At 45.9% G+C, this 27,646-nt stretch overlaps 3 protein-coding genes across 17 annotated transcripts in view; 2 read left to right on the top strand and 1 right to left on the bottom strand.

The window, feature by feature from the left end:
- Positions 1–285: 285 nt before the first annotated feature.
- Positions 286–7,273, bottom strand: LOC107317216 (torsin-1A-interacting protein 2-like). Of its 4 annotated transcripts, none has more exons than XM_015869627.3 (6): positions 7,147–7,273; positions 6,539–6,732; positions 5,023–5,334; positions 4,555–4,875; positions 4,004–4,168; positions 286–3,328 (listed from the first exon to the last, which is right to left on the bottom strand). In XM_015869627.3, exons 2-6 carry the CDS (start codon positions 6,570–6,572, stop codon positions 2,565–2,567), a joined length of 1,596 nt encoding a protein of 531 aa, XP_015725113.2. In that variant the 5' UTR covers positions 6,573–6,732; positions 7,147–7,273; the 3' UTR covers positions 286–2,564. The 4 variants fall into 4 exon arrangements, with proteins under 4 accessions (XP_015725113.2, XP_015725114.2, XP_015725115.2 ...); XM_015869628.3 differs by having other exon boundaries at positions 286–3,325; XM_015869629.3 differs by having other exon boundaries at positions 4,070–4,168.
- Positions 7,274–7,949: 676 nt separating this feature from the next.
- LOC107317217 (torsin-1A-interacting protein 1-like) lies at positions 7,950–13,410 on the top strand. 2 transcript variants are annotated; one of them, XM_015869632.3, is made up of 6 exons: positions 7,950–8,147; positions 8,243–8,311; positions 8,921–9,049; positions 9,470–9,526; positions 10,219–10,278; positions 11,015–13,410. In XM_015869632.3, exons 1-6 carry the CDS (start codon positions 8,033–8,035, stop codon positions 11,812–11,814), a joined length of 1,230 nt encoding a protein of 409 aa, XP_015725118.2. In that variant the 5' UTR covers positions 7,950–8,032; the 3' UTR covers positions 11,815–13,410. The 2 variants fall into 2 exon arrangements, with proteins under 2 accessions (XP_015725118.2, XP_015725119.2); XM_015869633.3 differs by lacking the exon at positions 8,243–8,311.
- Positions 13,411–15,534: 2,124 nt separating this feature from the next.
- Positions 15,535–27,646, top strand: part of CEP350 (centrosomal protein 350) — a 56,516-nt gene continuing 44,404 nt past the window's right edge. For 7 of the 11 annotated variants that reach the window (XM_015869624.3, XM_085512086.1, XM_015869623.3 and 4 more), the window contains exons 1-7: positions 17,371–17,526; positions 22,713–22,798; positions 24,287–24,318; positions 24,722–24,836; positions 25,479–25,611; positions 26,164–26,780; positions 27,308–27,418. In XM_015869624.3, coding sequence (XP_015725110.2) covers positions 22,723–22,798; positions 24,287–24,318; positions 24,722–24,836; positions 25,479–25,611; positions 26,164–26,780; positions 27,308–27,418 — 1,084 coding nt within the window. In that variant the 5' untranslated portion in view covers positions 17,371–17,526; positions 22,713–22,722. Of the gene's footprint in view, positions 15,785–17,080; positions 17,249–17,370; positions 17,527–18,224; positions 18,344–22,712; positions 22,799–24,286; positions 24,319–24,721; positions 24,837–25,478; positions 25,612–26,163; positions 26,781–27,307; positions 27,419–27,646 lie in introns of those variants that run through there. The other 4 variants (XM_085512087.1, XM_015869620.3, XM_015869621.3 and 1 more) reach the window with 3 other exon arrangements.

The following is a 27,646-nucleotide window of genomic DNA, read 5'->3' as shown; positions in this document are numbered from 1 at the left end:
GGAGTGTTTCGCAAACCCCGTTGTGTTTCAGCTGGGGTTGTGTTTAGCAGCTGGGTTGAGCTGAAGTGTTCCTTCATGGGTTTGGTTCTTAGTTTGGGGCTTAGCTGAAAAAGCTGCCTATGTTTGTCCCAAACAACGGGAAAACTATTTACTTTGCTTGCAGAATTACAGACCTGACCTAAATAAATCCTTGTCCAATATCATAAGCTCTTCTGCTTCATGAAACAAGCAAGAGAAAAGAACAGAATACAGCGAGGCTCAGCCTCACTTTGAAGGCTTTGCTGCTCTCTTTCACAATCTCATTTATTTTTAAATAGAAGTCTTGTTTCAGAAGCAAGCAGGGTTGGGGGATTATTTTTGTCTTTAAAAGGCCATAAAAACATACCTGTATTAGAACAGCTTTGCTGGATGATGCTTACAGCAAGGTACCCAAGCAGCATGAAGTTGCTATTGCATACCCTGACTATGCATTATGCACATGGTATAGCAAACTGGTAGCGAGATAACTTGAAAATACTGATTTCTCTTAAAATATGGACACAATTAGTGCTTTGCCAGTTCATACATCAGCGCCAATGCTTAACCATGAAGAGCAGAAACAGTGTTTTTTGTTACCAAAGTAGTGTACAACAACAAGAAGGAGGAAGCAACCAGCATCTTGCCCATATATTGTATAAAAGCACACCTGGAGCTGCTCGGCTGATGCTGAGCTGTATCATGTCTAGCTGTGTTTGGCATGGGTAAAAGCTCTGCAACAGGATGCTTCACGACTAATCCTTTGCTAACATTGCAAGGGTAACTCAGCTCCCTATCAGCCATGGGGGATAAATGTCAGTAAGTCTGGGGCAGTGGGTAAAGTGCTGTCTGCTCATTGGTTTGAATTGCAGCCCTCTCCTCTTCCTTCTCTTTGTCCCTTCCCCCAAGTCTGTGCCGCAGATCTCCCAGGAGAGGCAAGGCATGAGGTGGGAGGACAGAAGAGTCAGGAGGTGATTTCAGGCACTGTGTGAATGGCTGAGCCATCAGTGGAGCAGATCAGTAAGGCACCATAGGCCAGATCAGGGGTCTGGAGCCCTTGGGTGGGCTGCTTGTAGAAACAGCACATTGTTCTTGATTTGTATCTTGCTTAGGTGTAGTCTCTGCCTCTGCAAGGCTTCAGTCTCTGCTGTCCATATAGAAACAAGACATGCTTTGCTCCAGCTGCTCCATCTCCAGCAGGTGTGATTGTAGGCACAAAGGGCTGACACCTGGGGCTGGCTGCTGGCTTATTATACTTCAACCTGTGCCTGCCCCCAGGTGTTCCCTGAGCTAGCAGCTATTCTGTGTGCTGGAGCACCGTAGGCTGTACAGGACCTGGATTTCTCTTCCTGTGGTGCAGAAGATTCTTACGCATGGTAAGAATCCATCCTTCTTAGATAAGGATTTGGGGTGTTAATGCCAGAGGCTTTGTTCTTTACCACGTATCAGCTCTGCTCTTTGTTGCTCTAATATTAGCAGGAAGGTAAATGTACCTTTGGTGGGCAAGGACCTGGTGTGCTGCCTCATATGGCTTGGAATAAAAGTATCAGTGTTATCATCTACATTCATCAATACACGTTGGCTGGGAGAGGCAGGCAGAACAAGGGAAAGCAAGGTGGGAAACTGCTGGGCTGCAAATGCTCTCAATCTCCATGAAGGGGAAAAGCCATGGAATGGCCCATGGTGGTGTTTCATCAGCTTGTTCATGTCCTGACTCTGAGGGCTCCCCTCTGTGCAGGTAAATGATGTAGGAACGTTTCTGATGGCTTCTACCAGATCTGGGTGAAGAGGAATCAGGTAAGACCAAAGCTGATGCATCAGCTCAGAGATTCTTGTAGCCTCATGGTGTTAAATGGACTGAGAGTGAACCTTTTGAGAAGTAGCATAAAGTAAAACCACATTATTCATTCCTTTGCTTTGGGGCTTCACACCACCAGAGTGACAACAAAGTGGTTTGTGTTTCCTTGCTCTCTGCTTTCAGAATGGCTGCTTGGTGGGATCCATCCCAGTGCTGTGTAGTGTTTAATTGCTGGTAGCTTAACATTCTTTGTCGTTGGTGTGTGAGGAATTTCTGGATTGCAGATTTGTTTGCACATTCCACAATTAGGATCTGGTCTTTGGATGTAAATCAGTCAGTGGAGCTGGATCAGGACTGGCTGGTCAAACTCTTGAGCAGTAAACCTATTTTCTCATTGAAGCACGACTTCCAAATGGGTTTAGTGGGTTTTACCTTGCTTTGTTTTACTTCCTGCAACATACAGCTTTTCCCTCCTGCCTCCCCTCGTCATAATGTGCTCCTGTGCAATTAGCAGTTTAAAATATCAGCTCTTCCCACCTGTCAGGAGGAAGCATACAGTCCACTATTCCCTTCAGTTGGCCAAGGGGCCTCAATCAGTTCGTACCTGTTGAACTCTTCCAGGAAGGTATAGGGAAAAAAAGCCTGTAGAGAAACAGCACTGGTGTTAAACAAAGTGAGTTCCTCATTAGTGTCTCCACCTGCTCCAATGCTGGCTTTCCAACCCTTCCTGGGGCTCTGGCAGCCTGTGGTTCTAGGGTTTGGTGTAGCATCCCCCCTTCTCAATGTTCTGCACTGGGTGGATGGGTAGGACCAGGTGGGAGATGCGGCTCCACAGCCCACTCAGCTTGTCAGAGTCCATGTGGTCATATGAGCTGGGAATCCTGGCATTGGTGAACTTGGCCCAGAGGAAGTCATGAACCTTCTCTTCCACCTGTGGGAGTCTGATGTGGGTTTCCAGCATCTCCTCCTCCAGCAGCACGGTCAGCAGCAGGGCCACGTCCTTAAAAGCAGCGCTCTCATGGTCACAGTACTTGTAGAAGATGAGGGTGGCACCCGCTGGCAGCAGCTCGAAGCGGTGTATCACCGCAGCACGATCCCCAGCCTGGAAAGCTGAGCTGAGCTCTGTGTCTACCTCCAGCTTGGCCTGGTCACTGTGGAGCCCAGATTTATCCTTGCCATCAATCTGCACCATGCTGGCACGCAAAGCAGCCGAATAGGCATCAGCTACACGGGTGCTAAGGCATCGCAAGGTCTGCTCACCTTTGCGGGCAGCTGTGAAGATGATGATGGCCGGCTGCGTGTGCTGGGATGCATTGAGGTGCTTCTGCAGGAACTTGCGACTGCGAAGCCACAAGTCAGGATTCTGCCCTGGAAACTTGCCCTGCAGCTGGTTGAACTGGGACAGGAAGGCCTCCACCGTGGGGTTCCTGAGGGCTGGCTGGGACTTGGCGGTTGGGTTGCCGAAGCAGAATATGCAGAAGGCAAGAAACATGAGGCCCAGCACGACAAGTCCTGCTTAACAGGGAAGAGACGCAAACAGGGAACAGAAATCAGTCCCAAGCAACACATGGCAACCTGCTCTTTATATGCTCCTTGACCTTCCCTGCTATGATAGGAAAATGGCTCTGGTTGGCACTCTTTGCGGTCCCAGGTATAGTGAAGAAACAACTTGTTCCATACTATAGAACCTGTGCTCCTTCACACCACCTGGTGGGGCTACAGCTCCAAAGACAAGAGCAAGGCTGTGCTATCCTAGTTGCAATGCAATACCCCAAATGTAATTACAGCAGCCCAGGAACTTTCTTCTTTTACCCCCACCTCTTCTGTTATCTTTAAGGTTTGTGATCATTTGGAGCACCTGCCTCCAAGCATTGGAGGAGTCTGACCCAGCTAAGTTATTGTGTTTGCTGCCTTCTTCCTAGCTGTGCTGGGTGAACAAGGGCTACCCTGATGTCCAGAAAGGAGAATGGTGGGATTCAGGTACTGCTGGTGTTCCCAGGGTCTCTTCCTGCCAGGAAAAATATATAGTACAGATTGGGTCGAACTGGGATTCTCTTAATTGGATTGCTTTCTTTATGTGTAGCCTGTTTCCCCCAAGCCTGTAGTGCCAACTGAACAATGGTTTCCTCAAACCTTCAGGAAAGACTGAAGGGTCATGAGAGAGAAGAAAGATTAAATGTGCTTCATTACTTGTTCCTGGAGGATCGGGGCCTTCTGGTCGATGAGTAATGCACAAGGGAAGCTTCTTTTCCTCACCTTTCACTAAGAGAGACTCTTTAGGTTTCTCCTGTCCTGTGTTCTGAGCAGTGATGTTCTGCAAGCAGCGCTGAGCCTCTGGCTGTGGGACTGCGTGTCCTACAGTGAGAGAAATACATTTTCTACTTGCTGTTGTAAGAGCAGCTCAGTCGGGCAGTTATGAGAAATACAACAAATCATCCTGAGGCTCCCCGCTGTGGGGAAGAGTTAATGTGCTTTGAGAAGTCTTGTCTCTCTTTGCTTTTTGGGCAGAGAAAGAAGAAAGATTCAACATAGCTTCATGCTTTTGAAAAGAGAACAGAAGCCAAAGGAGACAGAGGCAAAGAGGAGCCAGTTAACTTCATGCTACGGAGCAAATACCTTCTTTCTTGCTTGACTTCAAAGAACTGACAGCAGGCACTAGGAATCTCACTGTATCCCAGCACCAAAGCAAAGCAAAGGCATGTGCACGATGGAGCAGCAGCAGTGTGCAACCACCAGCTCACCTTTAGTCCCATATCTGCTCCTTAACGTGCCTGAGGAATCGCTCTCCAGTGTCACTTGCTCTGCATACTCCCCTCCCTCCTGGTCTAGGAGAGGAGCACTGATGCTTTCCTGTGCCAAGAGGCCCTTGGTGACATCTTCTGGAGCATTCAGATCTGAACGTGTCATTTTACTGTCAGAGCTCAATGATTTGCTTCCTGATAAAGCATCTTCCTCTGCTGTGTTGGAGCTTTCACATTGCTTGTTTGTCTCCTGGTCTTCCTGTGCTTCCTGGAGGCCATGGCTGTGCCGTGCACAGTCCATTTCATTTTGCACCAGCCTGGCTGTAAGGAATGAAATTCACACACCTATGCTTAGTTCCTTTCAGTGTAAGAACCTAGTGCCTTTCCTCCTGTTCTGCCTCCTCTAGGGAAAGGCCCAGTTTATCAGCACTTTGTTAACGCAGTACATACAGATGGGGAGAGACTCACCTCTGTCCAAGTCATTTTCTTCCTGAGATCTTTCCAACGCGTCATCTTTTGTCTCCCCAGATTCTTCCAGTGATACTTCAGTTTCCTGAGGAACTTGAGTCTCCTGAGGAGGCTGCACTGTGGGGCTGTCTAACTCTGTCGGAGACTCCTCTCCCCCATCAGCAGCTGGTGGCTTACACACTGGGGAGTCCTCTGGTTTGCAGGAGGTCTCAGGCCACGTGCTTGTCACTCGGTGCTCAGGAGATTCCTGGGGAGGCTCTTGGTGCACAGAATGCTCAGCTGTGCCCTCCACCTTCTCTTGGGCTGGCCCAGCTGTTGGGATCAGAGTTCATGGGCTCGGTTAGCCATGCAGGAGATAAGAACATCCAGAGCCTTAATAGCACCCTCTAAAACTCCCAGTTCTTGCATTTCAGATACACCTACACAAGCTGCTGTGGGGGAGAATTTACCACAGCCAGCCATCACCAGCAGTGAATCACACAGCCTTATGTTTACACAGAGCACTCTGTTGTTTTGGCTGTAATGGTAACCACGCAGAGCAGCCACACAATGAGCAGCCACTTTTGGAGATGTAATCCTCTAAGTGTTCTCTGATCTGTTCAGCACCAGGAACTTGAAACAATTTGAATGCTCAGATCTTAGCAGCAGGGTGTGGTGGGTTGGCCTTGGTGCAGCAGAGCACCTGGGGTAACCAAAAGTTGGAATACAAATGGGTTTGAGGTTGAGACACTCAAGTGAAGGAGGGGGCCTGGGGGTCCCAAGTGATGCAAAGGCAATCACTCACCACCTCCCACAAGTGGGCTGATGGCCAGAGAATCTCCTGGCAATGGTTACTTTGGAAATCAACCCCATCCCACCTTTTTCCTGTACCCCAGTTTTACTGCTCAGCATGATGTTACTGTGCATGGCATATCCCTTTGGCCAGTTTGGGCCTATCTGAGATTACTTGTTGGGAGAAAGAGAAAACCTTGAGCCTGTATGAGTGCTGTTCAGCAGTAGTCAAAACACTGGTTTGTTATTAACATTTTTCACTTGTGGATTTGTGGTTACAGAAGAACAACACAGCACTCTGGAGGCTGCTGTACTGAAAGTTTAATCCTAGGCAGACCTAGTGCACTCCATTCCATGGGGGGTGGCAGTCCCTTCATTACACGGAGGGTATGTTACCATTTCTTCCCCAGACAGTGGCTTTCCTAGGCCTGATTGCACTTATAATTGGCTGCTGGCCCAGAGGAGTTTCTCCCTCTGAAGGCAGCATTACAAAGCTATTTCCCATGACAAAGCACTGGGGTACTAGGAAGAGAGCTCTGCCGGCCTGCAGCTCTATCTGCAGCCCTACTTGAACTGCAGCCTGAACAGGAACCTGTTGCTAATAGGAATACAAAACTGAAAGCAACCTGCTACTATGTTGCCTGGAGAACAGTGGATTTTTCTGTTTCCATTTCTCTGGTTAGTGTTTGAGTCCTTTTGCAACAGGATTTTCCCAGGAGGTGGAGCAAGCATGGAGTTCACTTACCTCCGGGCAGACCCGCACTTGAATTCTCTTCCATTTCTTTTCTCCCCTGGATCCAAGCACTGTTTTGCTTCACTTTCTCCTTTGCTTGTACAGGGACTTGTCTTCCCCCTGGTGGGGCAGCTGACCAAGTCCTAACCCTGGCAGGGCCACCATCCCGCCTTGGCCTCAGGAACTGCAGCCGAATGCTGGTAGACCTGATAAGTGCAAAGAGCCGCAGTGATTCATGGTGGAAGGGGAAGCTCCTCCCTCCCCTCAAAGTTAGTTTCGTTGCGGGGAAATGAGTGCATGTCACCGTTACGGTATGCCACGAACTCACAGCGCGCAATGCCTGCCAGCCAACCAGTGACAGGCACTGTGGAAAACTCATTAGGAACTTTCCCCGCAGGAGATGAGTTCACACAGACCAAAGATCTCAGCTCCCAGCTGGAGGGGCACCTTTACCCCCTGGGCTGCCACTGTAGCTCAGTTTTCTTACTAAGTGCAAGAATTTAGAGTGCATGGGTGTACATCCTGTGGCTCTCCCTGCCTGGCTCCTGTCCCTCCCTTCCCTGTGCTGTTCTGCTTGCAGAACAAGGAAGCACAAAGATGACGTGCCCTCAGACACTTACCAGGCAGGGCTGGAGCTGGTCAGGGATCCAACTAGAAGCAGCGAGGCAGCCAGCAATGGCCCTGGGGCTCAGCCTTGCCCTGGGGCTGGATGGAGAGTCCTTTCCCTCAATACACTCTGAATCCTCCGCTGTGGGTGCAAAGGTGAACCCTGCCCTTCCTCAGGCGCCCAGGCAGGCTGCTGGGAGCTGTAGTTTTCCTCCTTCCTCTCCAACACGGCCGCCTCTTCCTTGACAAGCAGCATTTCGTCAGCAGGGCTGTTTGCTGGAGCGTTCCTTATTACCCTTCGGGGCTGTTTCTGTGCCGTAGGTTTAGATATGTTTGAGCAATGCTTTTCAATATGACAATGCTCCTTGTTGTGCTTACAAACAGTAGATACACTCCATCTTTTCTCCCCTCCCATCCCAGGACCTAATGCATAGGAACCAGTGACATGGGAACCTCACACCAAGGGAAAGTATCAGCACAAGGGCACCAGATCAGGATACAACCTGCATACAAAGAGCCTCAATACAGCCCAGCACCAAAACAAAGCGTTTTTAATGCTGTGTATGGGAAATCTTCAGTCCTTATTGGCAACGGAGGCAGTGTCAGAAGGGATCAGACCCATTTCAGGTCCATAAACAGCCAGTGCAGGACTTGGCAGGGATGTATCAGCAATGGAAGGTGTGGGAGGTTCTGCCCTTGGGTGTATTTGACCTGTTTATAGGTAAGATACAGCACGGCAGACATATTGTACCACCCCCCTGCTCCCACCCCTCCCCACCGCTTCCGCGTCACACGGCTCGCGGCCGGAACTAAAGGCGACTCGGGAAGTGAGGTTGGCGGAGCCGCCCCCTGCGGAAAGGCGGCAGCTTCGGTGCGGAGCGGAGCGGGATAGCGGCCGGGATGGTGGGGGACGGCGAGGAGCAGGGCCCGCCGCACGGCCCGGAGCTGAAGCACAGGAGGAAGAGCCCCCGGTTCGCGGCCGAGTCCGAGCCCGACTCCGGTGTGGTGCCGGAAGGTGAGCGGGGCGGGCGGGCGGGCGGAATGGGGAAGCGGGCGGGGAGCTGATGGGGGATGTGTGCGGAGCAATGAAAGAGCGGAATCTCGTTGCAGGAGGAGAGAGGGTATTCGGCACCCCAGGCAGCCTGACACGGCCCCCCATCCGCGCCTACAGGGCGGCAGGTGAGTCCCGGTCGCCTGCTGAGCTGGAGCATCCATCCGGCTGTACGGGTGGGACGGTGCGGTGTACGGCTGTTGTTTGCGGCCTTAACGATGGCTTTGTCTTTTCAGACTGGTTTCTTTTCTATGAGCACCCCTTCAGTGCTTTATACGGCTGGTCAGCCGGCCCTGACCTTTGCTTTGTGACCTCTGTCACCTTGCTGGACTTTATGCTTTCTGTTGGCAGTGCTAAGTTGGGTTTTGGCCTCTGCTTGGCTGCAGGGTTGGACAAACACTGTTGGTGTGGGTTCATGTCTTCCCAGCTGCCTGAGGGGTTCAGTGAGGGACATGGTGCCCCACAGAGAAGCAGTGCATGGCATCTTGCTCTGAGGTGTTTTTAAGCTCTTAAAAGAATCAGTCTATGTGGCAGCACATACAGCTGTTGGCAGTGGATTCCAATCTGCTGTAAGCTTCTCAATTCTTAATTGCTTTTGGGTGTCAAAAGTAACTCTTGGGAGATCACAACTAGGAAGACACAGATTATATGTTCTAAAACTGCACCTTGTCTGTTGGTTTAATGATGAACACTCATTGTACTGCAATTATGTCTGCCTCTTTTATCTCTTTTTCTAGGTAAGTCAGGTGGTTCTTCGGCTTCCTTCCTTCCAGAGAGCCCAGCAAAGGAAGAAGTGGATGACTATGATGTAACTGAACCCAAGAATCCATCAGAGGACCAGCCTAATGTTTATACACCACTGAAAGGTAACTGTACTTAAATGATACCAAAGGAGGAGCTGAGCTGGAACCTAGATGGATGAAGACGTTTAATATATTGTTCTGGGGGGAGCTGGTATCTAACTGCTTGAAGAATAAGGGGGTGGCTTGCATTCATTCAGTCAGTAATTGCTTAATCACACAGTGCAATTCATTGCCTGTAAGAGAACACTGACAAAATCTAGGCACGAGCCAGGTGCCAGGCCCTTCTGGGAGATGGGGCAGTTTTCTTCCTTAATGGACAGATTTGAGAGGCTATCACAGGTCTGGTATGGCAAGACACTGTACTCTTTCCCTGATAACCTCTAAAGAATTCATAGCAAGACCTAAACGCGTGTTGGGAATGGCTTACTATTATACACTCTGATGTGATCACAGCTTTATTTCTCATTTTTGCTTTGGTTTCAGAAAGTAAGGCTGACTTCTTGGAGAAAACTCAAGAGCACCATTCTACAAAACCACAGAGTAAGTGGAGAAATAGATACCAATAGATACCAAGCCCTTCCCTGTAACTATGAGAACGCTACAGAATTGCTTTCCTCTGCTTCACTTTTGGGTTGTGGTTGTGTATGTGTTGGTTGATGTTTGTTGGTGTTTTCCTCTTGACAGGGTCTGCTGTGCCCTGTTGAGGGTGTCAGAGAGTTGCAGAACAGAGTTGCTCATTTAGCCATTCTCTGGCTTAAACCAGAACTGCTTTTAGCATCTACTGTCATTAGGTTCATAGTATGTCATTAGGCTGCTGTGCTTATTTTGGTGCTCTTGAAGTAACTACTGCAGGGCGTGTTTGTTCAGTTTATTCTTAATAGTGTCATTGACAGTATCCTGATTTGGTCCTGTGTTATTAAAGAGCCTTCAGCTTTGAAACCAGTTGCTGTAGTTTTCAAGGAGTCAGAAATTCACACGTTGTCTTAATTAACAGACTAAATGAAGAAAACATGCTGATCAATAATTGCACTGTGTATATATTCATACAGGTATCTTGGAAAGTTGCTCATAATGCTCTTTGATGGATAACATCTCTAGCATTTTGCTGTCTGAACCCATTTAAATAAATACACCAAGAGTGTATTTTATTACAGCCTTTCTATAAGCCCTTTCCCCACTGGATAATTGCTGCCTTACATATTTTTCTCATGTCCCTTTCTTAATCTCGACAGGCAGAAGTAAATTCCGAGATAAACCCAGCACGGGGAAGCAGTCACAGCCCTTGGCCAAAAGTAAGACTTCTGCTTCCACTTCTATTCCATATGTGTTATTTTAACCATTCTCTGGCTTGCTCAAACTGGGCTTCCTTACAATTAAAATCGAGGTGGACATAGTGGTATAGCTCTTTGTTGCCACAAAACTCAGTCTGTTTTATTATGGGTTTTACTGGGGATGGAATCAAGCCTCATGCTTGTAGTAGGTCAAACACGTGTTAGTTTAGATGTTCTAATTCAGAATGAAAACAAAGTTTCTGATGCTCACTGTGCTCCTGTGCACTGTTTGCCATTCTCCAGTAGTATGGAGCACCTGTGTTTGATACAAATAATGCATGTTAATACTTAAGAGGAAACAGCAGCAGAAATTGTTCTGGTACTGCCAGGTTTTCTATCAGACTCTCTACAGAAACTAAATGGAGGAACTAACTTGACCTCTTTAAGCACCATTTTAAGCTGAGTTTGGATGTGGTTGAAGGAAGGGTGGAGCTTTCGGCTCCTTTGGCAGAAGAATGTCCAGTGTCTTAGTTATTTTGAAGCATTTTCAGATCAACTTGTAATGATGACCTGCCGCTGCATTGCTAAAGAAGGGAGGATTTCATAACACTTCTTTTAATCTTAAAAAGTGAAGTTGGAGAGGTTCTCTTTTAAACTAGAATGTTTTCATTTTCAACTACTGCACCAGCAGCTTAAGAGTGAGAGGAGTTCGTTAACTTCTGCTGTATTTACTCTTGTTTGCTCCTCTCTCCTATAGAGGATGGATCCCAGAGTGGATTTCCCAAGGGACGGACTTTGTTACTTGTTCTGATAATTTGTATCTTAATGTTTGCCATCCTGTGGATTAAAATACGAAGCCTTCCAGATGCATCTTTGTCAAGTAGAAATATGCAGATTCTCCAAGCGTTTCGGGCCCAGATGAAGAAACTCAAAAATACATACCAAAGTCAGGATCCCAATCTATGGAAAAGAACCCATGTGTTCCTTGAGAAGCACCTGAATACTTCCCACCCGCATTTGGAGCCGGCCATCTTACTATTCACAGCGGGCCAAGAAGCTGAGAAAGCACTGAGGTGTCTCAGTGATGAGATTGCCAATGCTTTTGCATTCTCCCAGAATGCAACTACAATCAAAATTAACGGGGCAGACAAAGCCATACTGGACAGTGACGTTGTTAAGCTGGAGGTGGATGATGAGCTCAGCTCGGGGTTCAGAGGAGGCAAGAAGGTAGCGGTGGTTCATCGCTTTGAGTTACTGCCTGCAGGCTCCACCTTGATCTTTTACAAGTACTGTGATCATGAAAATGCGGCATTTAAGGATGTGGCTCTTCTGCTGACAGTTCTCCTGGATGAGCAGTCGCTGAGGAGAAGCCTCACCTTGCAAGAAGTAGAGGAGAAGGTGCGGGATTTCCTTTGGACCAAGTTCACTAGTTCAGATGTTCCTAGTTCTTTTAACAGCATAGATACGGATAAGCTGAGTGGATTGTGGAGCCGTATCTCTCATCTTGTCTTGCCTGTTTGGCCTGAAAAAGGCCTCCCTATGGAGGGGTGCACATAACAGGTTTTAGAGTGGCCTTCGGAAAGGAGGAAGACAGAAAATGTGTGATGGCTGAACAGGGAAGAACTGTGGCTGTTGAGCTCAGACACACACAGTTTCTGTGCAAAGAAACTTCATCAAGTGGCAGGGTTAGTTCTGCTAGAGAAGCCTGGGTCTCTGAACGGAACCTGCAGAATGTAAGCAAAAAACTTGCTAGTTTTTGGTAAGTTGTCTTCAGTGACTTACTCAGGTTTGGTGTCTTGGAATTAGAAGCAAGTGTGTGCCACTGCAGCACCACTCATCTGCTTGTGAAGTTGTCCTGGTGCACTGCTGGCTTTGCTCTGAAGATCCTTCTCTGCTGATAGGTAAAGCTAGTATCACATGTGATAAGGTAATGAGACAAAAACATTGCCTTCATTGGACAGAATTACCTTCTTTGCAATACATTAATGATGATAAAGTGACATGAATCCATGTAATCACAGCATAGGTTCCTCAAATGAGCCTGCCCTGACCAGTCTGGGGAGTGAGAAAAGCTGAGGTACAAAGTATTAGCTTGACGCTGGTAGTAGATGTTAGTTAGATGATTCTTCAGTACCTCTTTGCATCACCGCTTCAGAAGTTCTGCAAGTCTTACAATTTGGAGAGGATTAAAAAGTCTTACCACGTTTGTGCTTAATGTTACATCTCCTTTTCAAATCAAACCTTAGGAAGACAAAACTATTTCTCACCTTCAGGAGGTAATTATTTTTGCATTAAGAGAATGTATTTATTTGTAGTACCCTGTAAACTAGAAAACAAACCTGTTTCTCATGTGTCTGTGTCTAACCTGGTGCTTGCTGCATAAGCTTTTAGTGAAGGGCAGATTTGCAATGCATGGTTTTTAAATACATTTTTATAGTGCCTCCTGCCAAGAATCCATCATAGCAGACTAAAACCACGTGTCTTTCTGTTGTAAATATCTTTTGTAAATGAAAAAAAAGTGAACTGCAGCACTTCCATTTCGTTGCTATTAGTGTATGCTGTTGAACCACTGGTCTATGCTCTCAATAAATGAATGTGTGAATGCTGCTCTCAAAATTAATAAGTCGTTTTCTTGTAGCAGCTGAGAGCTTGGTGGTTCTTGGGCCCATCCTTTACTCACAGGGCCCTTGAACTGTCATGTTGCCAAGGAGAACATCTTGGTAGTGCTGGAGCTTCTGGCTTCTTAGTGCAAGCACAAATTTAGGGTGCGGTGTGGAATTGACCAAGATCACCTTAAGTGTATAAAAAAGTGCTGTTGGAGAGACACAGAGCTGTGGTTGCTTGAGCCAGTGGTGGAGTTGTGTTTACCACCGACAGCCAGCACTGGATACCAGTTCTTCTTTTAATAACAAATAGAACCAGTAAAAAGACATGGAGGTGCTGCTGTTCTAAATGTTTAAGAGTAGCTCAGGAAGAAAAAGATGGCATTTCTGTTTTGAACATTTCACTGGACAAATGCTTTCTTCTTAAATGGGGGGAGAAAACCCCATAAGCTGTGACTTATTTCTGAGTGTATCCTGATAGTCTATCTGCTCTTATGTTATTGTGAACTATTTTAGTAATCATTCAAAATAAATCTACTTGTTTTATAAATCGTGGTGAGATTTGCCTGTTGAACGTTCCGTGGTCAGAATTTCTTGTTCACATATAAGGCTGTTCCCTTTACCTTTGACCAGATACAGACACCTAAAATAAAACCTTCTGCAAAATTTAGAAGCTCGAAGAAACTTGAGTGGAGCAGTCGCTGTTGGGATGCAGATGAATGTGTTTGATAGTATCTGGGCTGTTCGCTGATGGGTATGGCTCAGGAAATTCTAATAGCTCTGAATTCTCTCATGCTCGATGTCCTTGCGCTGCTTCTGAGTTCTGCCTCAAAGTTAGGACACGGTTCACTTGTTTCATTTGTCTGATATCAGTCAGATGACTGAAGGGATGATTCCATCGTTGGCCCACTTCTAGCTGCACATTCCTGTCCCTCTGCTATGCCAAGTTAGTGTGCTGTGATCAGCCCTGAGGGACAGGTCTTAACTGCAAACTAGCTTGGAAAAGAAGGATAAACTGAGCAGAATTGCTATGCACACAAAAAAAGATTAAGCCATGCCACAGTGGTGGGAGATTCATGCTGTTATAAACACATGTGATTCAGTTTCTTTTTCTAAAGCTCCCCTGAGATTAAAGGGCTGTGTTCTTCTGTTTCAAGATGAAATAGGAAGGTGTCTGGAAGCTAAAGACTCTCCTGAGTGTTGTGCCAGACAATAATTGTGGGGTATTTTTTTGTTAATTGCAAGAAATGTGAGGTGTAATTCCAAATATATGGGGGGCTGCTTAGCCTGGAAAAAGAAATTAAAAGCAAAATGCTAAACACAGCCCATTCTGGAGGAGTGGGAAGGGTTGGAATTAAAGTCCTTTCCTGCTGCTGAAGAAGTAGGTCCTGTTTGTGGCTTTGTCCTTTAAAGGCGCTTATCAAGTATCCATGGGTATTTAATGCTGATCTTGTTAAGTAACTCCTCCTCAGCCAGAGGTGAAGGGTAGTATGGCTGTTGCTTGCAGGCAGCTGTTTATTACCCTCCTTGTCTTGTTATTTAATTGCCTGCAGCAAATGGAGCCTGTTGATGTTTTTGAAACGGTAAAATACTTCAGCTTCTTCCAGAGAAATCTCATTTCTGAAGCTGCCTGTGCCTAATTGTCAACAGCAAATTAAATAGACTGTGATAGCGAAGATGTGGTTATAGACAGCAGAGACTAGGTCTAGACTTAAGGCTGAAAAGGGGATGATTCTTGTTCTCTGGACCCAGAGTATATAAACTTTGGGTAAAATGTGGTTCTAGAGGAACAGGACCTGTCAAACCAACTTGCAAACACCATACTTCAGAATGCTGCCAGTTGGATTGGAAAATGGGAGTGAAGCACAAGGAAACTTGATTTTGCCCCAGTGAGGTTGTTATCTCAGTGCAAACTGCTCCTGTTGTAAGCAGACAAATGCCAGGGAGGTGGTGAAAGTGCCCTGCAGGCAGCCAGGGCATAGAGAAAGTGGAACATGGGCCCTTTTCTGCAACTCTTGCTGTTGCCTTTGTGCACCTTGAGGAAGGCAATACCTGTTTTGCATTTAGCAGTGCGCTATTTAAAAGGGACTTGGAGCAATGCACTGCCTCATCCGTTGTTAACTTGTCTCTCACGCCCTGCTTTCAGTTGCACTGCATTGAGGAGTTCTGAATGATTTTTCTCCACAAATTAGGGGGAAAAAATATGGATTCAATATTCTTTTTTTTTTTTTTTTGCATTATATGTTTGTTTAGAACTGGTGATCAAATCAGCTCAGATTGGGTGCAGAAGGCAAGGTGAGCTCCCCATTAAGGTAGATATACAAGTACTTGCTGTACAGAGCAGAGTTATATGCAATGGCTGTTATGTACTTGGAAAAAAAGCCTGGCTTTAGAGGTGCACAACAGTGTGTGTGGGGTGTGTGTGTGTGGGGGTGGTGTTTTTGTATTCCTCACAGCTGTCCTGTGTCCTGTTTTATTGTCAGTGACTGACAGTTGGATTTATAATGGAAAGCCTGGACGACCTCATACCACGTTCAACAGGTGGAAGCACCCTGCCCCAAATTCCTCTCTGGCTCTTGGGAGCCACGCCAGTCAAAGAAAGTGGGGAGGGAGGCTGGGGGGGGGTTGGGGATCTAGCAGCTCTTTTGGCTGCAATAGCCAGCTGCCCCTTTCTAATTTTAGAAGGGGTGTGCAAGAGTTAGTATGGAGTGGAAAACTTTCCAAACCTCTCTCTTAAAGCTGCAATAACGAAGTTAGTGTAAGATGAGATTGTGGCTGTTTAGCCCTGACTTACTGTATCCATCCACCGCTTCCAGTGCCTGGGGAGTGCTTGCAGCGGTGTCTCCATTGCTTCGCAGTGTAACAAGCAGTTCATCAAACTGAATTGGGATGAGAGTCCTTCCTTTTCTCCCGGCTGTTTGCAGGTAAACAGTCTCCTTATTTCTAATCTTAAGAGAATTTCACGAGGGAACTGTGTTTGCTGTCTATTTCTCCCTTGTTTCTTATAATTCTGACTGGCTGAGAAGTGATTTTCATGCTTGAGAAAATTTCAGTGTGATTCCCCACGTACCTGAAACAAGACAAACTGCTTGCAAGCAGAAACGAGAAGCTATGGTTAAAAGCATAATTAAAAAGGTAACGCATTACAAAAGTGCTGAATAATTTAACCAGGCTGCCAAGGCAGCAATATTAATGACTGAATTTAAGCAAACACCAGGTGATGATGGGGAATGGAATAATGTAATCTGCCCTTCTCTGTGATCAAGGCTCTCATACACTGCAGTAATATTGCCTGCATTGACTGATGTTGTCATTATTACTAACAGCCTTTCCTTGCATTTGGAAGGTGCAGGTTTGTTCTTTGGGACCTGGGAGGGAACAAGGCACTCCCTACCACTTTTTCCCATCAGAGCTGTGCATGTCTTGGTGTCCTATTATTTTTTCCTCAACCCAACCAAATAGCATTTTCCAATGCCATCTCAAGCTTACCTCTTGTTTCAAAGGAGGCATGCTTACTCTGGAAAACACACTCTGTAATTAGACTGTGTATGTAAAGGAGCCAAATTAAGGCTCGATGAGTACCCTGTAATTGTGACATGATGAAGTTCTGAGTCGCTTAAGCTCTGCAGCTGCAATGGTCTCAGAGTTCAGGCTGCTTTCCCATGTTGTTCCCATCCTGGGGTTATTTATATGCAGAACTCCATTCACAAGAGGGGGTTATGTAACAATACTTTAATCCCAAAGGAAAAGCAAGCAGAAAGCTCCAGTGATTTCAGCGCTGCTTTAGGGGTTCTATGGCAGATAGCACTCCACCCCCGTGCTCCCCCAAGACATTTGGCACCTGTAATCAAACCATCACGCTAATTACTGGAAACCAGAGTCTGGCCAGGCTGCAGACAGGCCCTCAAGGAGACGTTCCTAAATTAACCGGAGGAATAATTGGCTTTTTTTTTTTTTTCCCACCCCTATTCTAATGACTCGCCTTCTCCAATGGAAATCATTGTGCTGCAGCCGGTGTAACATCTGAGAGCTAGATTGGAAAGGCGGGTTAACTGTTCCATTTGGAAGCAGGGCGTTGGGAGCTGCTTTCATGCACATGAGGGCTGAACCAGCGGGTCGGCCCGGCTGGAGCAGGACGCGCTGTGAGGGAGCGCTGAGGGCACGGCGGCTCCATGACAGGGCCGGGCCGCCCCGCCCGCAGCCGGCCGCCGTCTCGCCCCGGGCCAGGCGTGGGCCCTGCGAGCACCATGAAAGCAGCAGCGCCGAGCCGGCACCGCCCTCAGCCCTTCCTCAGCCTCGGCCCGGGCTCCAGCCTCGGTAGGAGCGGAGCTACGAGCCGGGAGCGGCACGGGTAGGACGCGCCACACCACAAACAACATGGCGCCGAGGTGAGGAGCGGCGCGCGCCGGGCCGGCCGCCGCCATGTTGGGGAGGTCGCGGCTAACCGGTTCTCGCGAGACTTAGCCGCGCGCTCCCGCCCTGCCCCGCGCCGCCGCCGCCGCCGTTCCGTGTCAGTCGTTGGCCGGTAATGGCGGCGGGCAGACGCCGCTGACGGAGCGCGCGGCGGCGGGTTGCGGAGCCGAGCTCCGGGCGCACGTTTTACTCTGTGCTTTCGCGGGATGTCCCGGGACACGGACGGTGCACGGCGAGGAACCGCTGCCACCAGGTGAGCGGGCGTCGGGAGCGGCCCAGGCCCGGCGGCGTCGCCGGCTGCGTCCCGCTGCGGGGCCGGGCTGTCAGCGGGCCGGGCTCCTTCGGGCCTCCTGCGTTGATGGAGCCGGGCCGGCGGGAGAACGGACGGGGCGGGGCCGTGTAGCGCCGCCGGTTGTCGCCGTGTATATATGGGGAAATAGCGGCCGCGGGGCTCCCTCCAGAGCCGTGGAGCGGCCGGCAGCCCCCGCCCGCGTTCGGCCTGTCTGTGACGGGCTGAGCAGCGTTACTAAGCAGCGTTATTGAGCAGCGTTAGTGAGCAGCTCTCAGGGCGCCCCGTGCCCGGCGCCGGCTCCGTCCCCGGCTGACAGCTGCAGCAGCGAGCTGCCACCGCCTTGTGCCGCTCAGCTGGGCGTGCGGGGCTTTGTGCTGCTGTGACTGAGGCTTTGAACACAGTGGATATGGTTTTCTGAGCTTTAAGGCCCGCTGTCGGTGTGCATAGTTGGGCTGTAAGCCGTATCACGGCAACCGGGCGTTTCTTGGCACATCGCACTCCTGCCCTCGGAGCTCCCGGTGTGGGATAGCTGTGCTGCTAAGTACACTCTCTGGTGCCCCGTCGCTTCACAGCCTCACCGGTCAGCCCCGTGTTGGGTCATTGCTTCATGGGGCTGCCCAACGGACACCTGGAAGCTGCCCCAGGAGTCCGGTGCTACCGAAAACACAGCACAGAACTGTCTGCAACGCGCGCTGGAGACATTACAGGAGTTTAAAGGAGTCCAGGCTGATGTGCTCACTGCTCCTCATCGCTCCGGTTGCTACAGCAGCTTCATTAGGTAACGCTTCAGATAATTAAATACAACCGAGGGTGTGGCCACGCTGACACTGTTGAAGGCTTCAGTTTCTGCATGTAACTCCCTTGAACAAAGGTGTGCTGCACCCGCTGTGAACAGCAAGTGAATTCGTGCAGCAGTGACAGGTTTCTGCAGGGGGCCGGGGTGCTGTGGGAGCTGCTGTGCTGTGGGTTCAGGTCTTGTACGGCCCGTAGGTGTGGCAGGTTGTGATGCGTAACTTCTAAATCATGTTTGCACAAACGGAGCCGGTGTGTAGCTCTGTTTTGTTGCTGTAGTGCTGTCAAGACTTTGTGGATGTAAACCATCCCGATGTGGACAGCATCTTTCAAGCCTTGTGATTTGTGCCACCGCAGTAAAAGTGTCCGTTGAGAACTAAGTAAGTGGATAGGAGTTATTGGAATTGCAACTGTAAAGAAATAACTTGTGATGGCTCAGCTGTGATGTGTTTTGGGCTTTTTCTTGCACTCCTCTCCCAGGTGCCCTGCTGGTATCTATTGGGGTGGGTACTCTGTGTTTGACAGCTGAGCATCAAGCTGTTGACGTGGTGATTCTGCTTGGATTTGAGTGCTCAGTTGAGGCTGTAGTCCTGTTTCTCTTTTACATTAGCCATGTGTTTGGTACCAGCTGAAGTCTGGAGTTAATGCACATAGATCTGCAAGGTAAGAATAGGACTTCTCTTTATCAGTACAGCATTGTTTAAGAAGTGCTAGCAGTGTACTGAGGAATGCAGTTTGTGCTATTCAGTAGAGGTGGTGGTAGTGAGAACCAGCATGGCAGTGTAATTATGGTGGGAGAAGTTGAGCGGAGAGAGAAAACTTTCCTAGTATCTCAGGCACGTGGCTGGGTTGGAATGTCTGAATGTAAAAATGATCTGTAAGTGCCTGGAAAAGATATGTGTATCATTGTGCTAATGATGTAATAGGCTTTAATGGACTGCTCTGTTGAGAAGAGAATTCCTTGTATGCTTAGCTGAGAAACCTTTGGTGATACACTGAAGGAAGAATGGAGCAAATACATGAATGAATCAGTTAGAGAGGGGCTTAGTCTTCTCAGCAGGGTCCTGGTACCAGTCTCTGTTGGTCACTGGCCTTTCCAAGGCAGGACTTGCTGAAGGACCCAGGCTTATTCTGCTGAATGATTTTCTTCTCTGTCACAAATGCAAACATCTTCATAGTCAAAGGCAATCCAGAACCCTGAATGGATGGGGAAATGCTCGTGTGCATCTCCTTAATAAATGGCTCCATTGTCTGTGCCTTTGTACTCCGATTTCTTCCCCAACAATGAATGGAGTTACATGAGCTGTCACAACGTTCATCTCAATAGATTTCCTCCGAGTACCTCCTAGGATGTGATGCAGCAGGGTAAGACATTCGATGCATTTTACTTTTGGATAAGCCACTAATTCGGTTTTTAGCTCCAGCCATTGCTTTTGCATTGTTTATGATGAAGCAGGGACACTTTTGCAAGTTGACTTGCAAATATTCATCCTCAGCTTATACCTGGACAGAGGGGACATTCAGTAGTGTTTCATGGAGTATTTTGGTTGCTCTCTTTTCTAGCTTAAGACAGACCAAAAGTCACACATACATAGATACATAAATGAATCCTTTTGGTTCATAGGTTGTATTTTCTTAACAACCAGAACACGAGATCTTCTGGTATATTTACTGCTTGCACAGCAAGACTGAACAGTATTACCTACAACATTACTCATTCAGAGCAGCTAACAGTTGTGCCTTGTTGGTTACTTTCAGCATTTTTATGCATCAGCCTCACATAATTACCTGTTGTCTCACATACAGCCTTACTCAGTGGGGCCCACAGCAGTGTGGACCAGTAAACCAGTTCTGAGTCATAGCAATAGCAGCTGCTTGAACACAATAGCAGGCAGAGCTACCTGTGCAGGCACTGGGGGTTGTTAGAAGCCAGGGACTTTATCATTAGGCACGACTCAAATAACCCCCAACTTGTTTATTTGGAATAATGCAATATGGTAAAAGCTCAGAATCCAGAAAATGGAGTGGCTGGATGTATTCTGAACTTGAGCATATCATTAGAAATTGTACTGTGTGGCATTTAAGGAGTCGTGGAAAGCGTTTCTGGCACCTTTAAATAGAAATTCCACCGCTTTCAGCAGCCTTGCTCAGAAAATGAGTTTGTTTGACAAGGTCTGACCACCTGTGAGTGTCTGTTCTGGCAGCAGCACAAAGCTGTGGGTGTGCAGGCAGGAGTTCAAGTGCATCTTAGAGACTTTCAAGGTGAGGCTGGATCAGCCCCTGGGCCACCTGATGGAGCTGTGGTGTCCCTGTTTAGTGCAGGGGAAATGGGCTAGATGGCCTTTAAAGGTCTCTTCCAACTCTAAGGATTCTATGACAAAGATTTAGAGCAAGGGGAGGATGGCTCTTGCTGGCGCTGCTGCTTTATGGTAGCCAAGCTGTGCAAAGTGCTGGCCTTGTATTTCCAGCCTGGAACAGAAGTTCTCACTTCATGGGTTAAACAGAAGTCCGTATGAATCACCTGTTTCCCTCCTTCCTTTTACAAGCCTTCATCTTTACTGCGGTGTGATTTGATTTCCTTTGGCACCCTTGTGTTTATGTAAGAAACAAAGTCCTGGGGGATATCATTGGCTCTACATACTGTGGGTGTTTTTCTTGTGATTACTGACTTCTAATGAGAGCAGTGGTCAGTCTCTTGCTCATACACTCTTCCTTCTCTGAATCCATATGATGCAGTTTCCTTTCCCGTTTCCTTGTTTCAGTGTTTTCTCAGTTTCTTCCTTCCTTTGCTCTTGGTTGTGCTACCAAGGAAAAAAATCATACTGAGCACTCTTGGAAAACTGAACAACAAAACCACTGTCCCCATTTCTTTTCTTCCTTTTTGCTGCTCATTCATTGCCTTATTGTGCCCATAGGAATTGTGTGTGGAAGATAGTTGTGTTTTCTCTTCATTTTCTTGCAGGAGTTAGCTTTTCTTGCTAGTTTCCCCTTAATGCACTCATCTACAGCAGTTCTGCTGCACCTTTTGGTACGTACCTTTTTCTTTCTTGGACAAATGGGTAAAAAACAAGATAGGCACGTGATGTAGGCTTGGAACATCAGAACATGTTTGTGTCTTAGCCATCCACCCAAGGCTTGACAACCAGTGTTTGGTGAGCCCAGGCAGGCTGTGTGCCTGCTTGGGAACCATCACACCACCAGATCAGCTTTGCTGAATCTGCAGCCTTCCAGTTTTTTCCATGGCCTTATCCAGGCTGCAGATAACCTTTGGCATCCAGAAGGTCTTTGGAATTTCAGTTGTTGAGCTGCTGTTTATCCCCTGCTTCATCCAGCTTTGTGTGCTAAATGGGGATGGACCATTCAGTTTTTGAAGCAATTCTTACAATGTGTTTATTCTTAAAATTGTTCATGGAATGTTGAGACACATTCTTTGCATCACATTCTAACCTAGGGATATTCTATGGTCACTATTCACATCAGTGTGTTTTAGTGCCAAACCGATCCATTCACCTCTGTGTAAATCCTATCAATAGACTTAGCAACTGTATCTTGATTTACTTTTTCTTTCTTTTCTCCCCCACTCCACCGCTGCTTCTCCTCTGGTGTAACTTCTTGCAGAGCCAGACTATTAACTTAAACAAATACTTGTTTTTCAGAGGGTGCTGCTTACTCATGTGAGCTGTAGCAATAGGAAGAAGTTATTCTAGGAATTTAGAGGTTGGTGGAAGTCAGCATCATTGGTGGATTTGAAAAGCTGCTGAATTCTTCCCCTCCTTCCAAAAGGACGGGATGGGGACACCTGGAAAGCCAACCTTTACACTTACACATGGCGTTATGAGTGGAAACCGGTGCTTTTTTAATATCTATTTGATATTAAAATTGGGCTTACTGTTTCAGTCTGACTTGTGATCTGCTCCACTCAGGTTCTGGGTTGCCAACAAAGAACAAATAGTTTCATGCTTCTTTTCTTTTTTCAGCCTGATCTTCTTAAAATAATCTAGGAATAGATAGAGAATATCACTACACTGTGTTTTCAAGGGCATCATAAAAGAAGCTGTATATATCTGTGTTGATAGAGATGACAATTCTAGTCCCAGATTGAGATCCACTGTATATGTTGGTAACTCAGTGGATAAGTGTAAATCTCAAGTAATTACTTGGAGAGGGTTAATGAGTTCCCTTAAGAAACGGTTGCAAGTTCTCTTATGCTAGATGTATATACTGAGTGTGTTTTGTCATGTTTCTCTTGGTGCTACAAGCCTGATGATGGTGATTTCATCCCAGTGATCAAGGTCTTACTACCTTTAGCATGCAATTTATTTAATTTTTATGTGATTATATGTATTTTTTTGTAGATAAATTGTCATGATGTGGACCAACAAGTCCAGTGAGGTGCCTCAGCAGAATCTGAGGCATAACCAAGCCAAGGATTCGACTGGAGGTATGGACTCTCTCTACTGTATTTCTTTGCTGTAAAAAGTCTTTTATCATGGCTTCTTTGAAACTTCGTGGAGCTTTTATAGACAGCATTCTTCTGCCTCACTGTGGGAGCTAAGACCACGTATTATATGACTTATTTTCTGCAGAGGTAGCAGTTTGGTACTGTGATCTGCAGAGTATTTGCTGATCTGCGCTGGGAATTGCCAGCCTGTGGTGTGGCTGCCAAGATGGCACAGAGACAGATTTATTTTTCCAGTGTTGTAGAGGGGGAACAGTGCAGGATCAGAGGTTGGGAACTGTACGCTCTTGAAAGAAGCATCTGATAAGCAGTTACTCTTGCCTCTAGCTCAGTTCCAAAGCGGTGAAGAGCTGCAGACTGTTGAGTAGAAGCAGTAGATCATCCCTGGCAGCACTTAAGTTGCCTAGAGCTGGAGGAATCCAATGAACCTTTTACTGTTGTGATTTTGTCTGTAATTGAAAGGGGGGGAAAAAAAAAGTATATTACATCCCTAAGAGGAAGAAGGCTCTCATCTGGTAGAGCAGCTGAGTCACATGCTAAGTCTGTGGTTCACAATCAGGCATATGATCCTCACTGTGACCAAACTGGACTCCAGAAATTTCAAAGTAGGTACAGATGAATATTTTATTTACAAGAGGACATTATTATTGATTGTCTCCTGTGATACATTCAGTTTCTTTTCAAGTTATGTATGTTACGAAACTGAGGGGCTCTGTAGACATGAAACACCATCTCTCAAAGGCAGAGCAGTCATTTTTGTCTTACTTTCTTATCCCTCCTATTCCTTAGCATCATTTTATCTTGCCCTAGATGGTATCAGCAGCTTTTTTACTGTAAGGAAAATGTATATGTATTTAAGACTTCTTAATACTACTGTCCTCCATGGCTCGGATCCACTTAAAGTTTTTGGACGTTGTGTTTGTAAGCAATTACATATATATATATACACAGACACACACACACACACAATTATATATATATATTATTTCTTAAAGAAAGAAGTGAACTGAAGAAGTAAATAATTGTAGAGGAAAGCACTGCTGTATCCTGCTGACATGGGCTTTGTGCAGAGCTCATGCTATTTGGATTAAAAGGCTGAAGTTGATTAGTGCCTTGTGCTTTGCTCTTCATGAACATTACTTCATCTAAGATATTTGTATTGGGGTAGATAACTGGCTTTGTTATCTTCTATAATGTGTGGTAGATCTGGTTTCAAGTCTTGTAATGCATTCAGCGTAACTTAGTGAACTCATTAAATTTGACATTAAATATTTTATTGCTCTGTTAAGATGAATCATGGCTGATAACAGCCTCTTACCGAGGGTATTTACAGGCTGGAATTGAGTCATTAAAAGAACTCAATTAGCGAGCCAATGAAAATTGTTCTCAAGCAGCATTTTCTTTCATTATTTTCCATTTAGTAATAAGTAACTTATTTCTTTTCTTCTGCTATACGTGATCCAACTGCAGGATGGACTGCCCTTTCTCAGACTAAGGCTGCTGTAAGTACTCGTTCTTAACTGCTTTGCAAATTAGAATAGTTGGAATGAAAATATTACTTTGTTCAGTGGTTTGCTGTTAGACAAGTTGAAAATGAAGCAAGAGATTGTGGAGTGCATGCATGTTGAACAGTCCTGTATCATTATGTATTGCCATTAATTTATTCACAACAGCTTACTTATGGAAACATATCTATATAACAGAGCATAATTCAGATGATCTTTCTAAACAAATCCTAATAATCTTCCACTTTTCTGGTCAAAAGCTCTCTAGTTTTTCAACACAACTATTGTGAAGTTGCTATTGGCCCACGGTTTTTATTCTTTATGAAAATGAGGGGAAAAATGACACGTGGGGAAAAAACTTGAAAGCAGTATTTTAATATGCATAATCTTCAAATTCTAGCTACGTCATATAGAGAACAAATTGGAAATAGCTCCCACCAGCACAGCTGTGTTTAATTCTGTCATGGATGCCAAGAAGCCTTCTGGTAGTACCAGCAGGAAAGTAGGCAGGAAAGGTATGTATTATGTATGGTGTAGAATGCGATGCAGGGTGAAGCCACTGCAGTCTGGAAAGCCTTATTCTTTTCCTCCACCAACCCAACCTTCAAGTGTCCAGGGTGTCTTCTGCTAATGATCTCTATTGATGAGGAACTAATTGTGCAGAATAAACTAGTATTTTCTTCTCTTAGCTTGGGAATGAAAATTTGCAGTATGGCTAGAATGAATGACAGGGCTTGCCCATCGTTATGAGTGAACAGTGCTTATCTCATCTTGATAGCTTGTTTTATTGGGGTTTTGATAACAATTGTATATGCTTATATTGTATATGCTCTACTTACTCTTCAGTGCGTGTAGTAGATCGACTTTGAGTGGCAACACAGCGTACATAGGTTTAATTCCATCTAATTAATGTTTAAGCATTATTGTCTCTTGTTAAATTATAGAATCATAGAAAGGGTTGTGTTGAAAGGGAGCGCTTGCTAAGCATGCTCCTAGTTACTGCAATCAGACTGTAGTAAAAGAAAGGGAGAACTTTACATTTTCTTTTGGAGTACTGCTTGAACTCCCCAAAACTGTGTTGCTTACTCATTCAGCTCCAAGAGCTTTCTCCTTCTGGAGAGTTAAATATATAAAGGGTTCTTTGGTTTCTGCTTCAGCTTCCCGGTCTTCCAGCCAAACTAAATCAGGCAAGGAGAAGTCCTCACGCAGTCCTCTTCGAGCAACAACCCTTGAAAGCAATGTGAAAAAGAGCAGCCGGGTGGAATTTCGTGAACCATTGGCTTCATACAGGTTAGCTGGAACAACTGACTGTTAAAAATATACTCAAATAAAAATAAAGCTAATACTGGTATTGTTTGATGTTGATTCCCAAATGTACTTTTTCCCCCCACCCGCAAGCGTCGCGTGGTGTTGGGCAAGTTTCTTCATTTTTAAGTTACAGACTTATTTTTTTGTCCAGAGAATGAGTTTAAAATGAAACGTGTTGAAATGGGGCTAATTTGGATGATGGAGATTCACCTCTTGAACCTCAGTAAAAATATTGTCAGTTAAAATATTAAATGAGTAAAACATATGAAATATGTTTTTGTCTTGACGATATATGCACCACAAGTCTATTAAAATCCTATTCACAGAGTGCAGAAAAGTACTTCAAATTTGGAATAGTATCTTTATATAATTTCTTTGGACTTTTCTTATTAAATATATCACGTTCAAGTTTTAAAAGAACTTACCTTTGAAGTGGTGAGGAGTCATTCCTGGTAGTTGATGAGCATGTTTATAGCTGACTTGCAAGGTCCTACAGTTGCACTTGTGATGGTGACTTTTTCTTCCTTATTACAGCAGGGATACACTGAGTTCTCTGCCTCATCATGGCTCTGGCCAAGTGGAAGCCAAGCCATTTCTGTCTTGTTTGGACTTCTGTGAGACAGAAGAGAAGACTGAAGTAATGGGCCATGTGATACTTGACAGAGATGAACAGGATCTCCATGGAAGAAATTTTGAAAGTCCAAGTTCTTCTGCTGCAGACAAGACTGTTGTTAGATATTTAAATGACGGACCAGCAATTGAAGCCTTGCAAAAAAGCGAGGCATTTCTTAAAGCTGCAACACCTCCAATGCTGGAAGAGTTAAAACCTAGCAGCTCCAGAGGAGATGGGAGTAGCATTAAAGCTCCTCTGAGTAGCACATCCCAGGACATGGAACTGAAATTGTCTTTCCCTTCTGCCACGAGTACCAGTGCTCATAGGCTGGAAATCTTGAAGCGGCAGCAGCATGATGCTAAGCTGGAGAAGCTGAAGGAGCGGATTCGTAAGCAGTGGGAGCGTTCTGAAGAGTTGGGTGGCAAAGGGCAGCACTCAGGATTTGCTGAGCAGCCTGTAGTGATCACAAACGTGGAGAATACTGTTGCTGCCAAAGTCAGGAAAGTGACAGCAGCGCCTGCTGCTCCAGCATACAAAGGTATGGAGGTGTAGAATCCCTGTTAGTTGCTCATAGCAAAGGAGCAAAGTTCAATCCTTCTAAGTATCAAAGCATGGAAATGACTCGCTGCTGTGCTCAAGTAGTACAGGAGGAATAGAATGGTATGATCACAAATCTGGGCAAGAAAGAAGAGAAATTCTCAACAATCTTTAGAAGTGTGAATTCCTTTTAGAATCTTTCTGTCTCTTCTTATGAATTACTTTGAAAAATAATCTTGCTATTATTACAATTTGGGTTTATTTTGATTGTTGGTGTTTTTTTTTTTTATGTTCCCAGGTGTTAGCAACACGATATTGACTGAGAAAGCTTTTTCAGCTTTTTCTAAATACTCTGCAGGTTTTGATCTGTGGGCAGGCAGCATTCTGATGTATTGCTTTCTTCTGGTTTACTATTAGTAATTCAAATAGTTTCTCTTTTATTTGGCAATTTCTCATTCCTTCTGTTCCCCAAAAGCTTTATTTACGTTTTACACAATTATTTCAAACTCTTCAATTGTTTACTTCCAGGTTTCAATCCTGCTGAAACTAAGTTTCGTGCTCCGGCTGGAAAGATCTGGCGTGAGCAAGGATTTCACGTTGGTCAGGAGCTGTATAGAGATATGGCATTCCAGTTGACAGGTGATGTGCGTTTTGAATTTATTAAGCAACACGGCCTCCTCTGAGGGGCAGAAAATTATTAGTCACAAGGCTACAAGGCTATGGAAACAAAAAATCAAAGCAATGAGTGCTAAATACATTGTATCCCTCTTTGTAGGAGGGGCAGCTTGTTGAACATTAACAAGAAAAATCCTTCTCCCTCATTCTTTCCTAGAAAGAATAGAATATAAGTACTGAAGGGCATCAAAT

Source organism: Coturnix japonica, chromosome 11 (assembly GCF_054131305.1).
Source record: "Coturnix japonica strain WE chromosome 11, WE-NBRP24, whole genome shotgun sequence".
NCBI lineage: Eukaryota > Metazoa > Chordata > Aves > Galliformes > Phasianidae > Coturnix > Coturnix japonica.
The sequence above is the reverse complement of the archived record's forward strand: the minus strand, read 5'-3'. Positions and strand labels throughout refer to the sequence as shown.

Bases quoted from the DNA above. Each gene is read 5' to 3' on its own strand.
- LOC107317216 (XM_015869627.3), bottom strand. From the start codon at position 6,572: ATGGAAGAGAATTCAAGTGCGGGTCTGCCCGGAG. The intron at 4,169-4,554 runs GTGAGCTGGTGG...CTCTCACTGTAG, and splicing joins GAGCAGATATGGGACTAAAG to GACACGCAGTCCCACAGCCA. The intron at 3,329-4,003 runs GTAATGAAGCAC...TTCCCTGTTAAG, and splicing joins CCCCGATCCTCCAGGAACAA to CAGGACTTGTCGTGCTGGGC.
- LOC107317217 (XM_015869632.3), top strand. From the start codon at position 8,033: ATGGTGGGGGACGGCGAGGAGCAGGGCCCGCCGCACGGCCCGGAGCTG. The intron at 8,148-8,242 runs GTGAGCGGGGCG...ATCTCGTTGCAG, and splicing joins CTCCGGTGTGGTGCCGGAAG to GAGGAGAGAGGGTATTCGGC. The intron at 9,050-9,469 runs GTAACTGTACTT...CTTTGGTTTCAG, and splicing joins TGTTTATACACCACTGAAAG to AAAGTAAGGCTGACTTCTTG.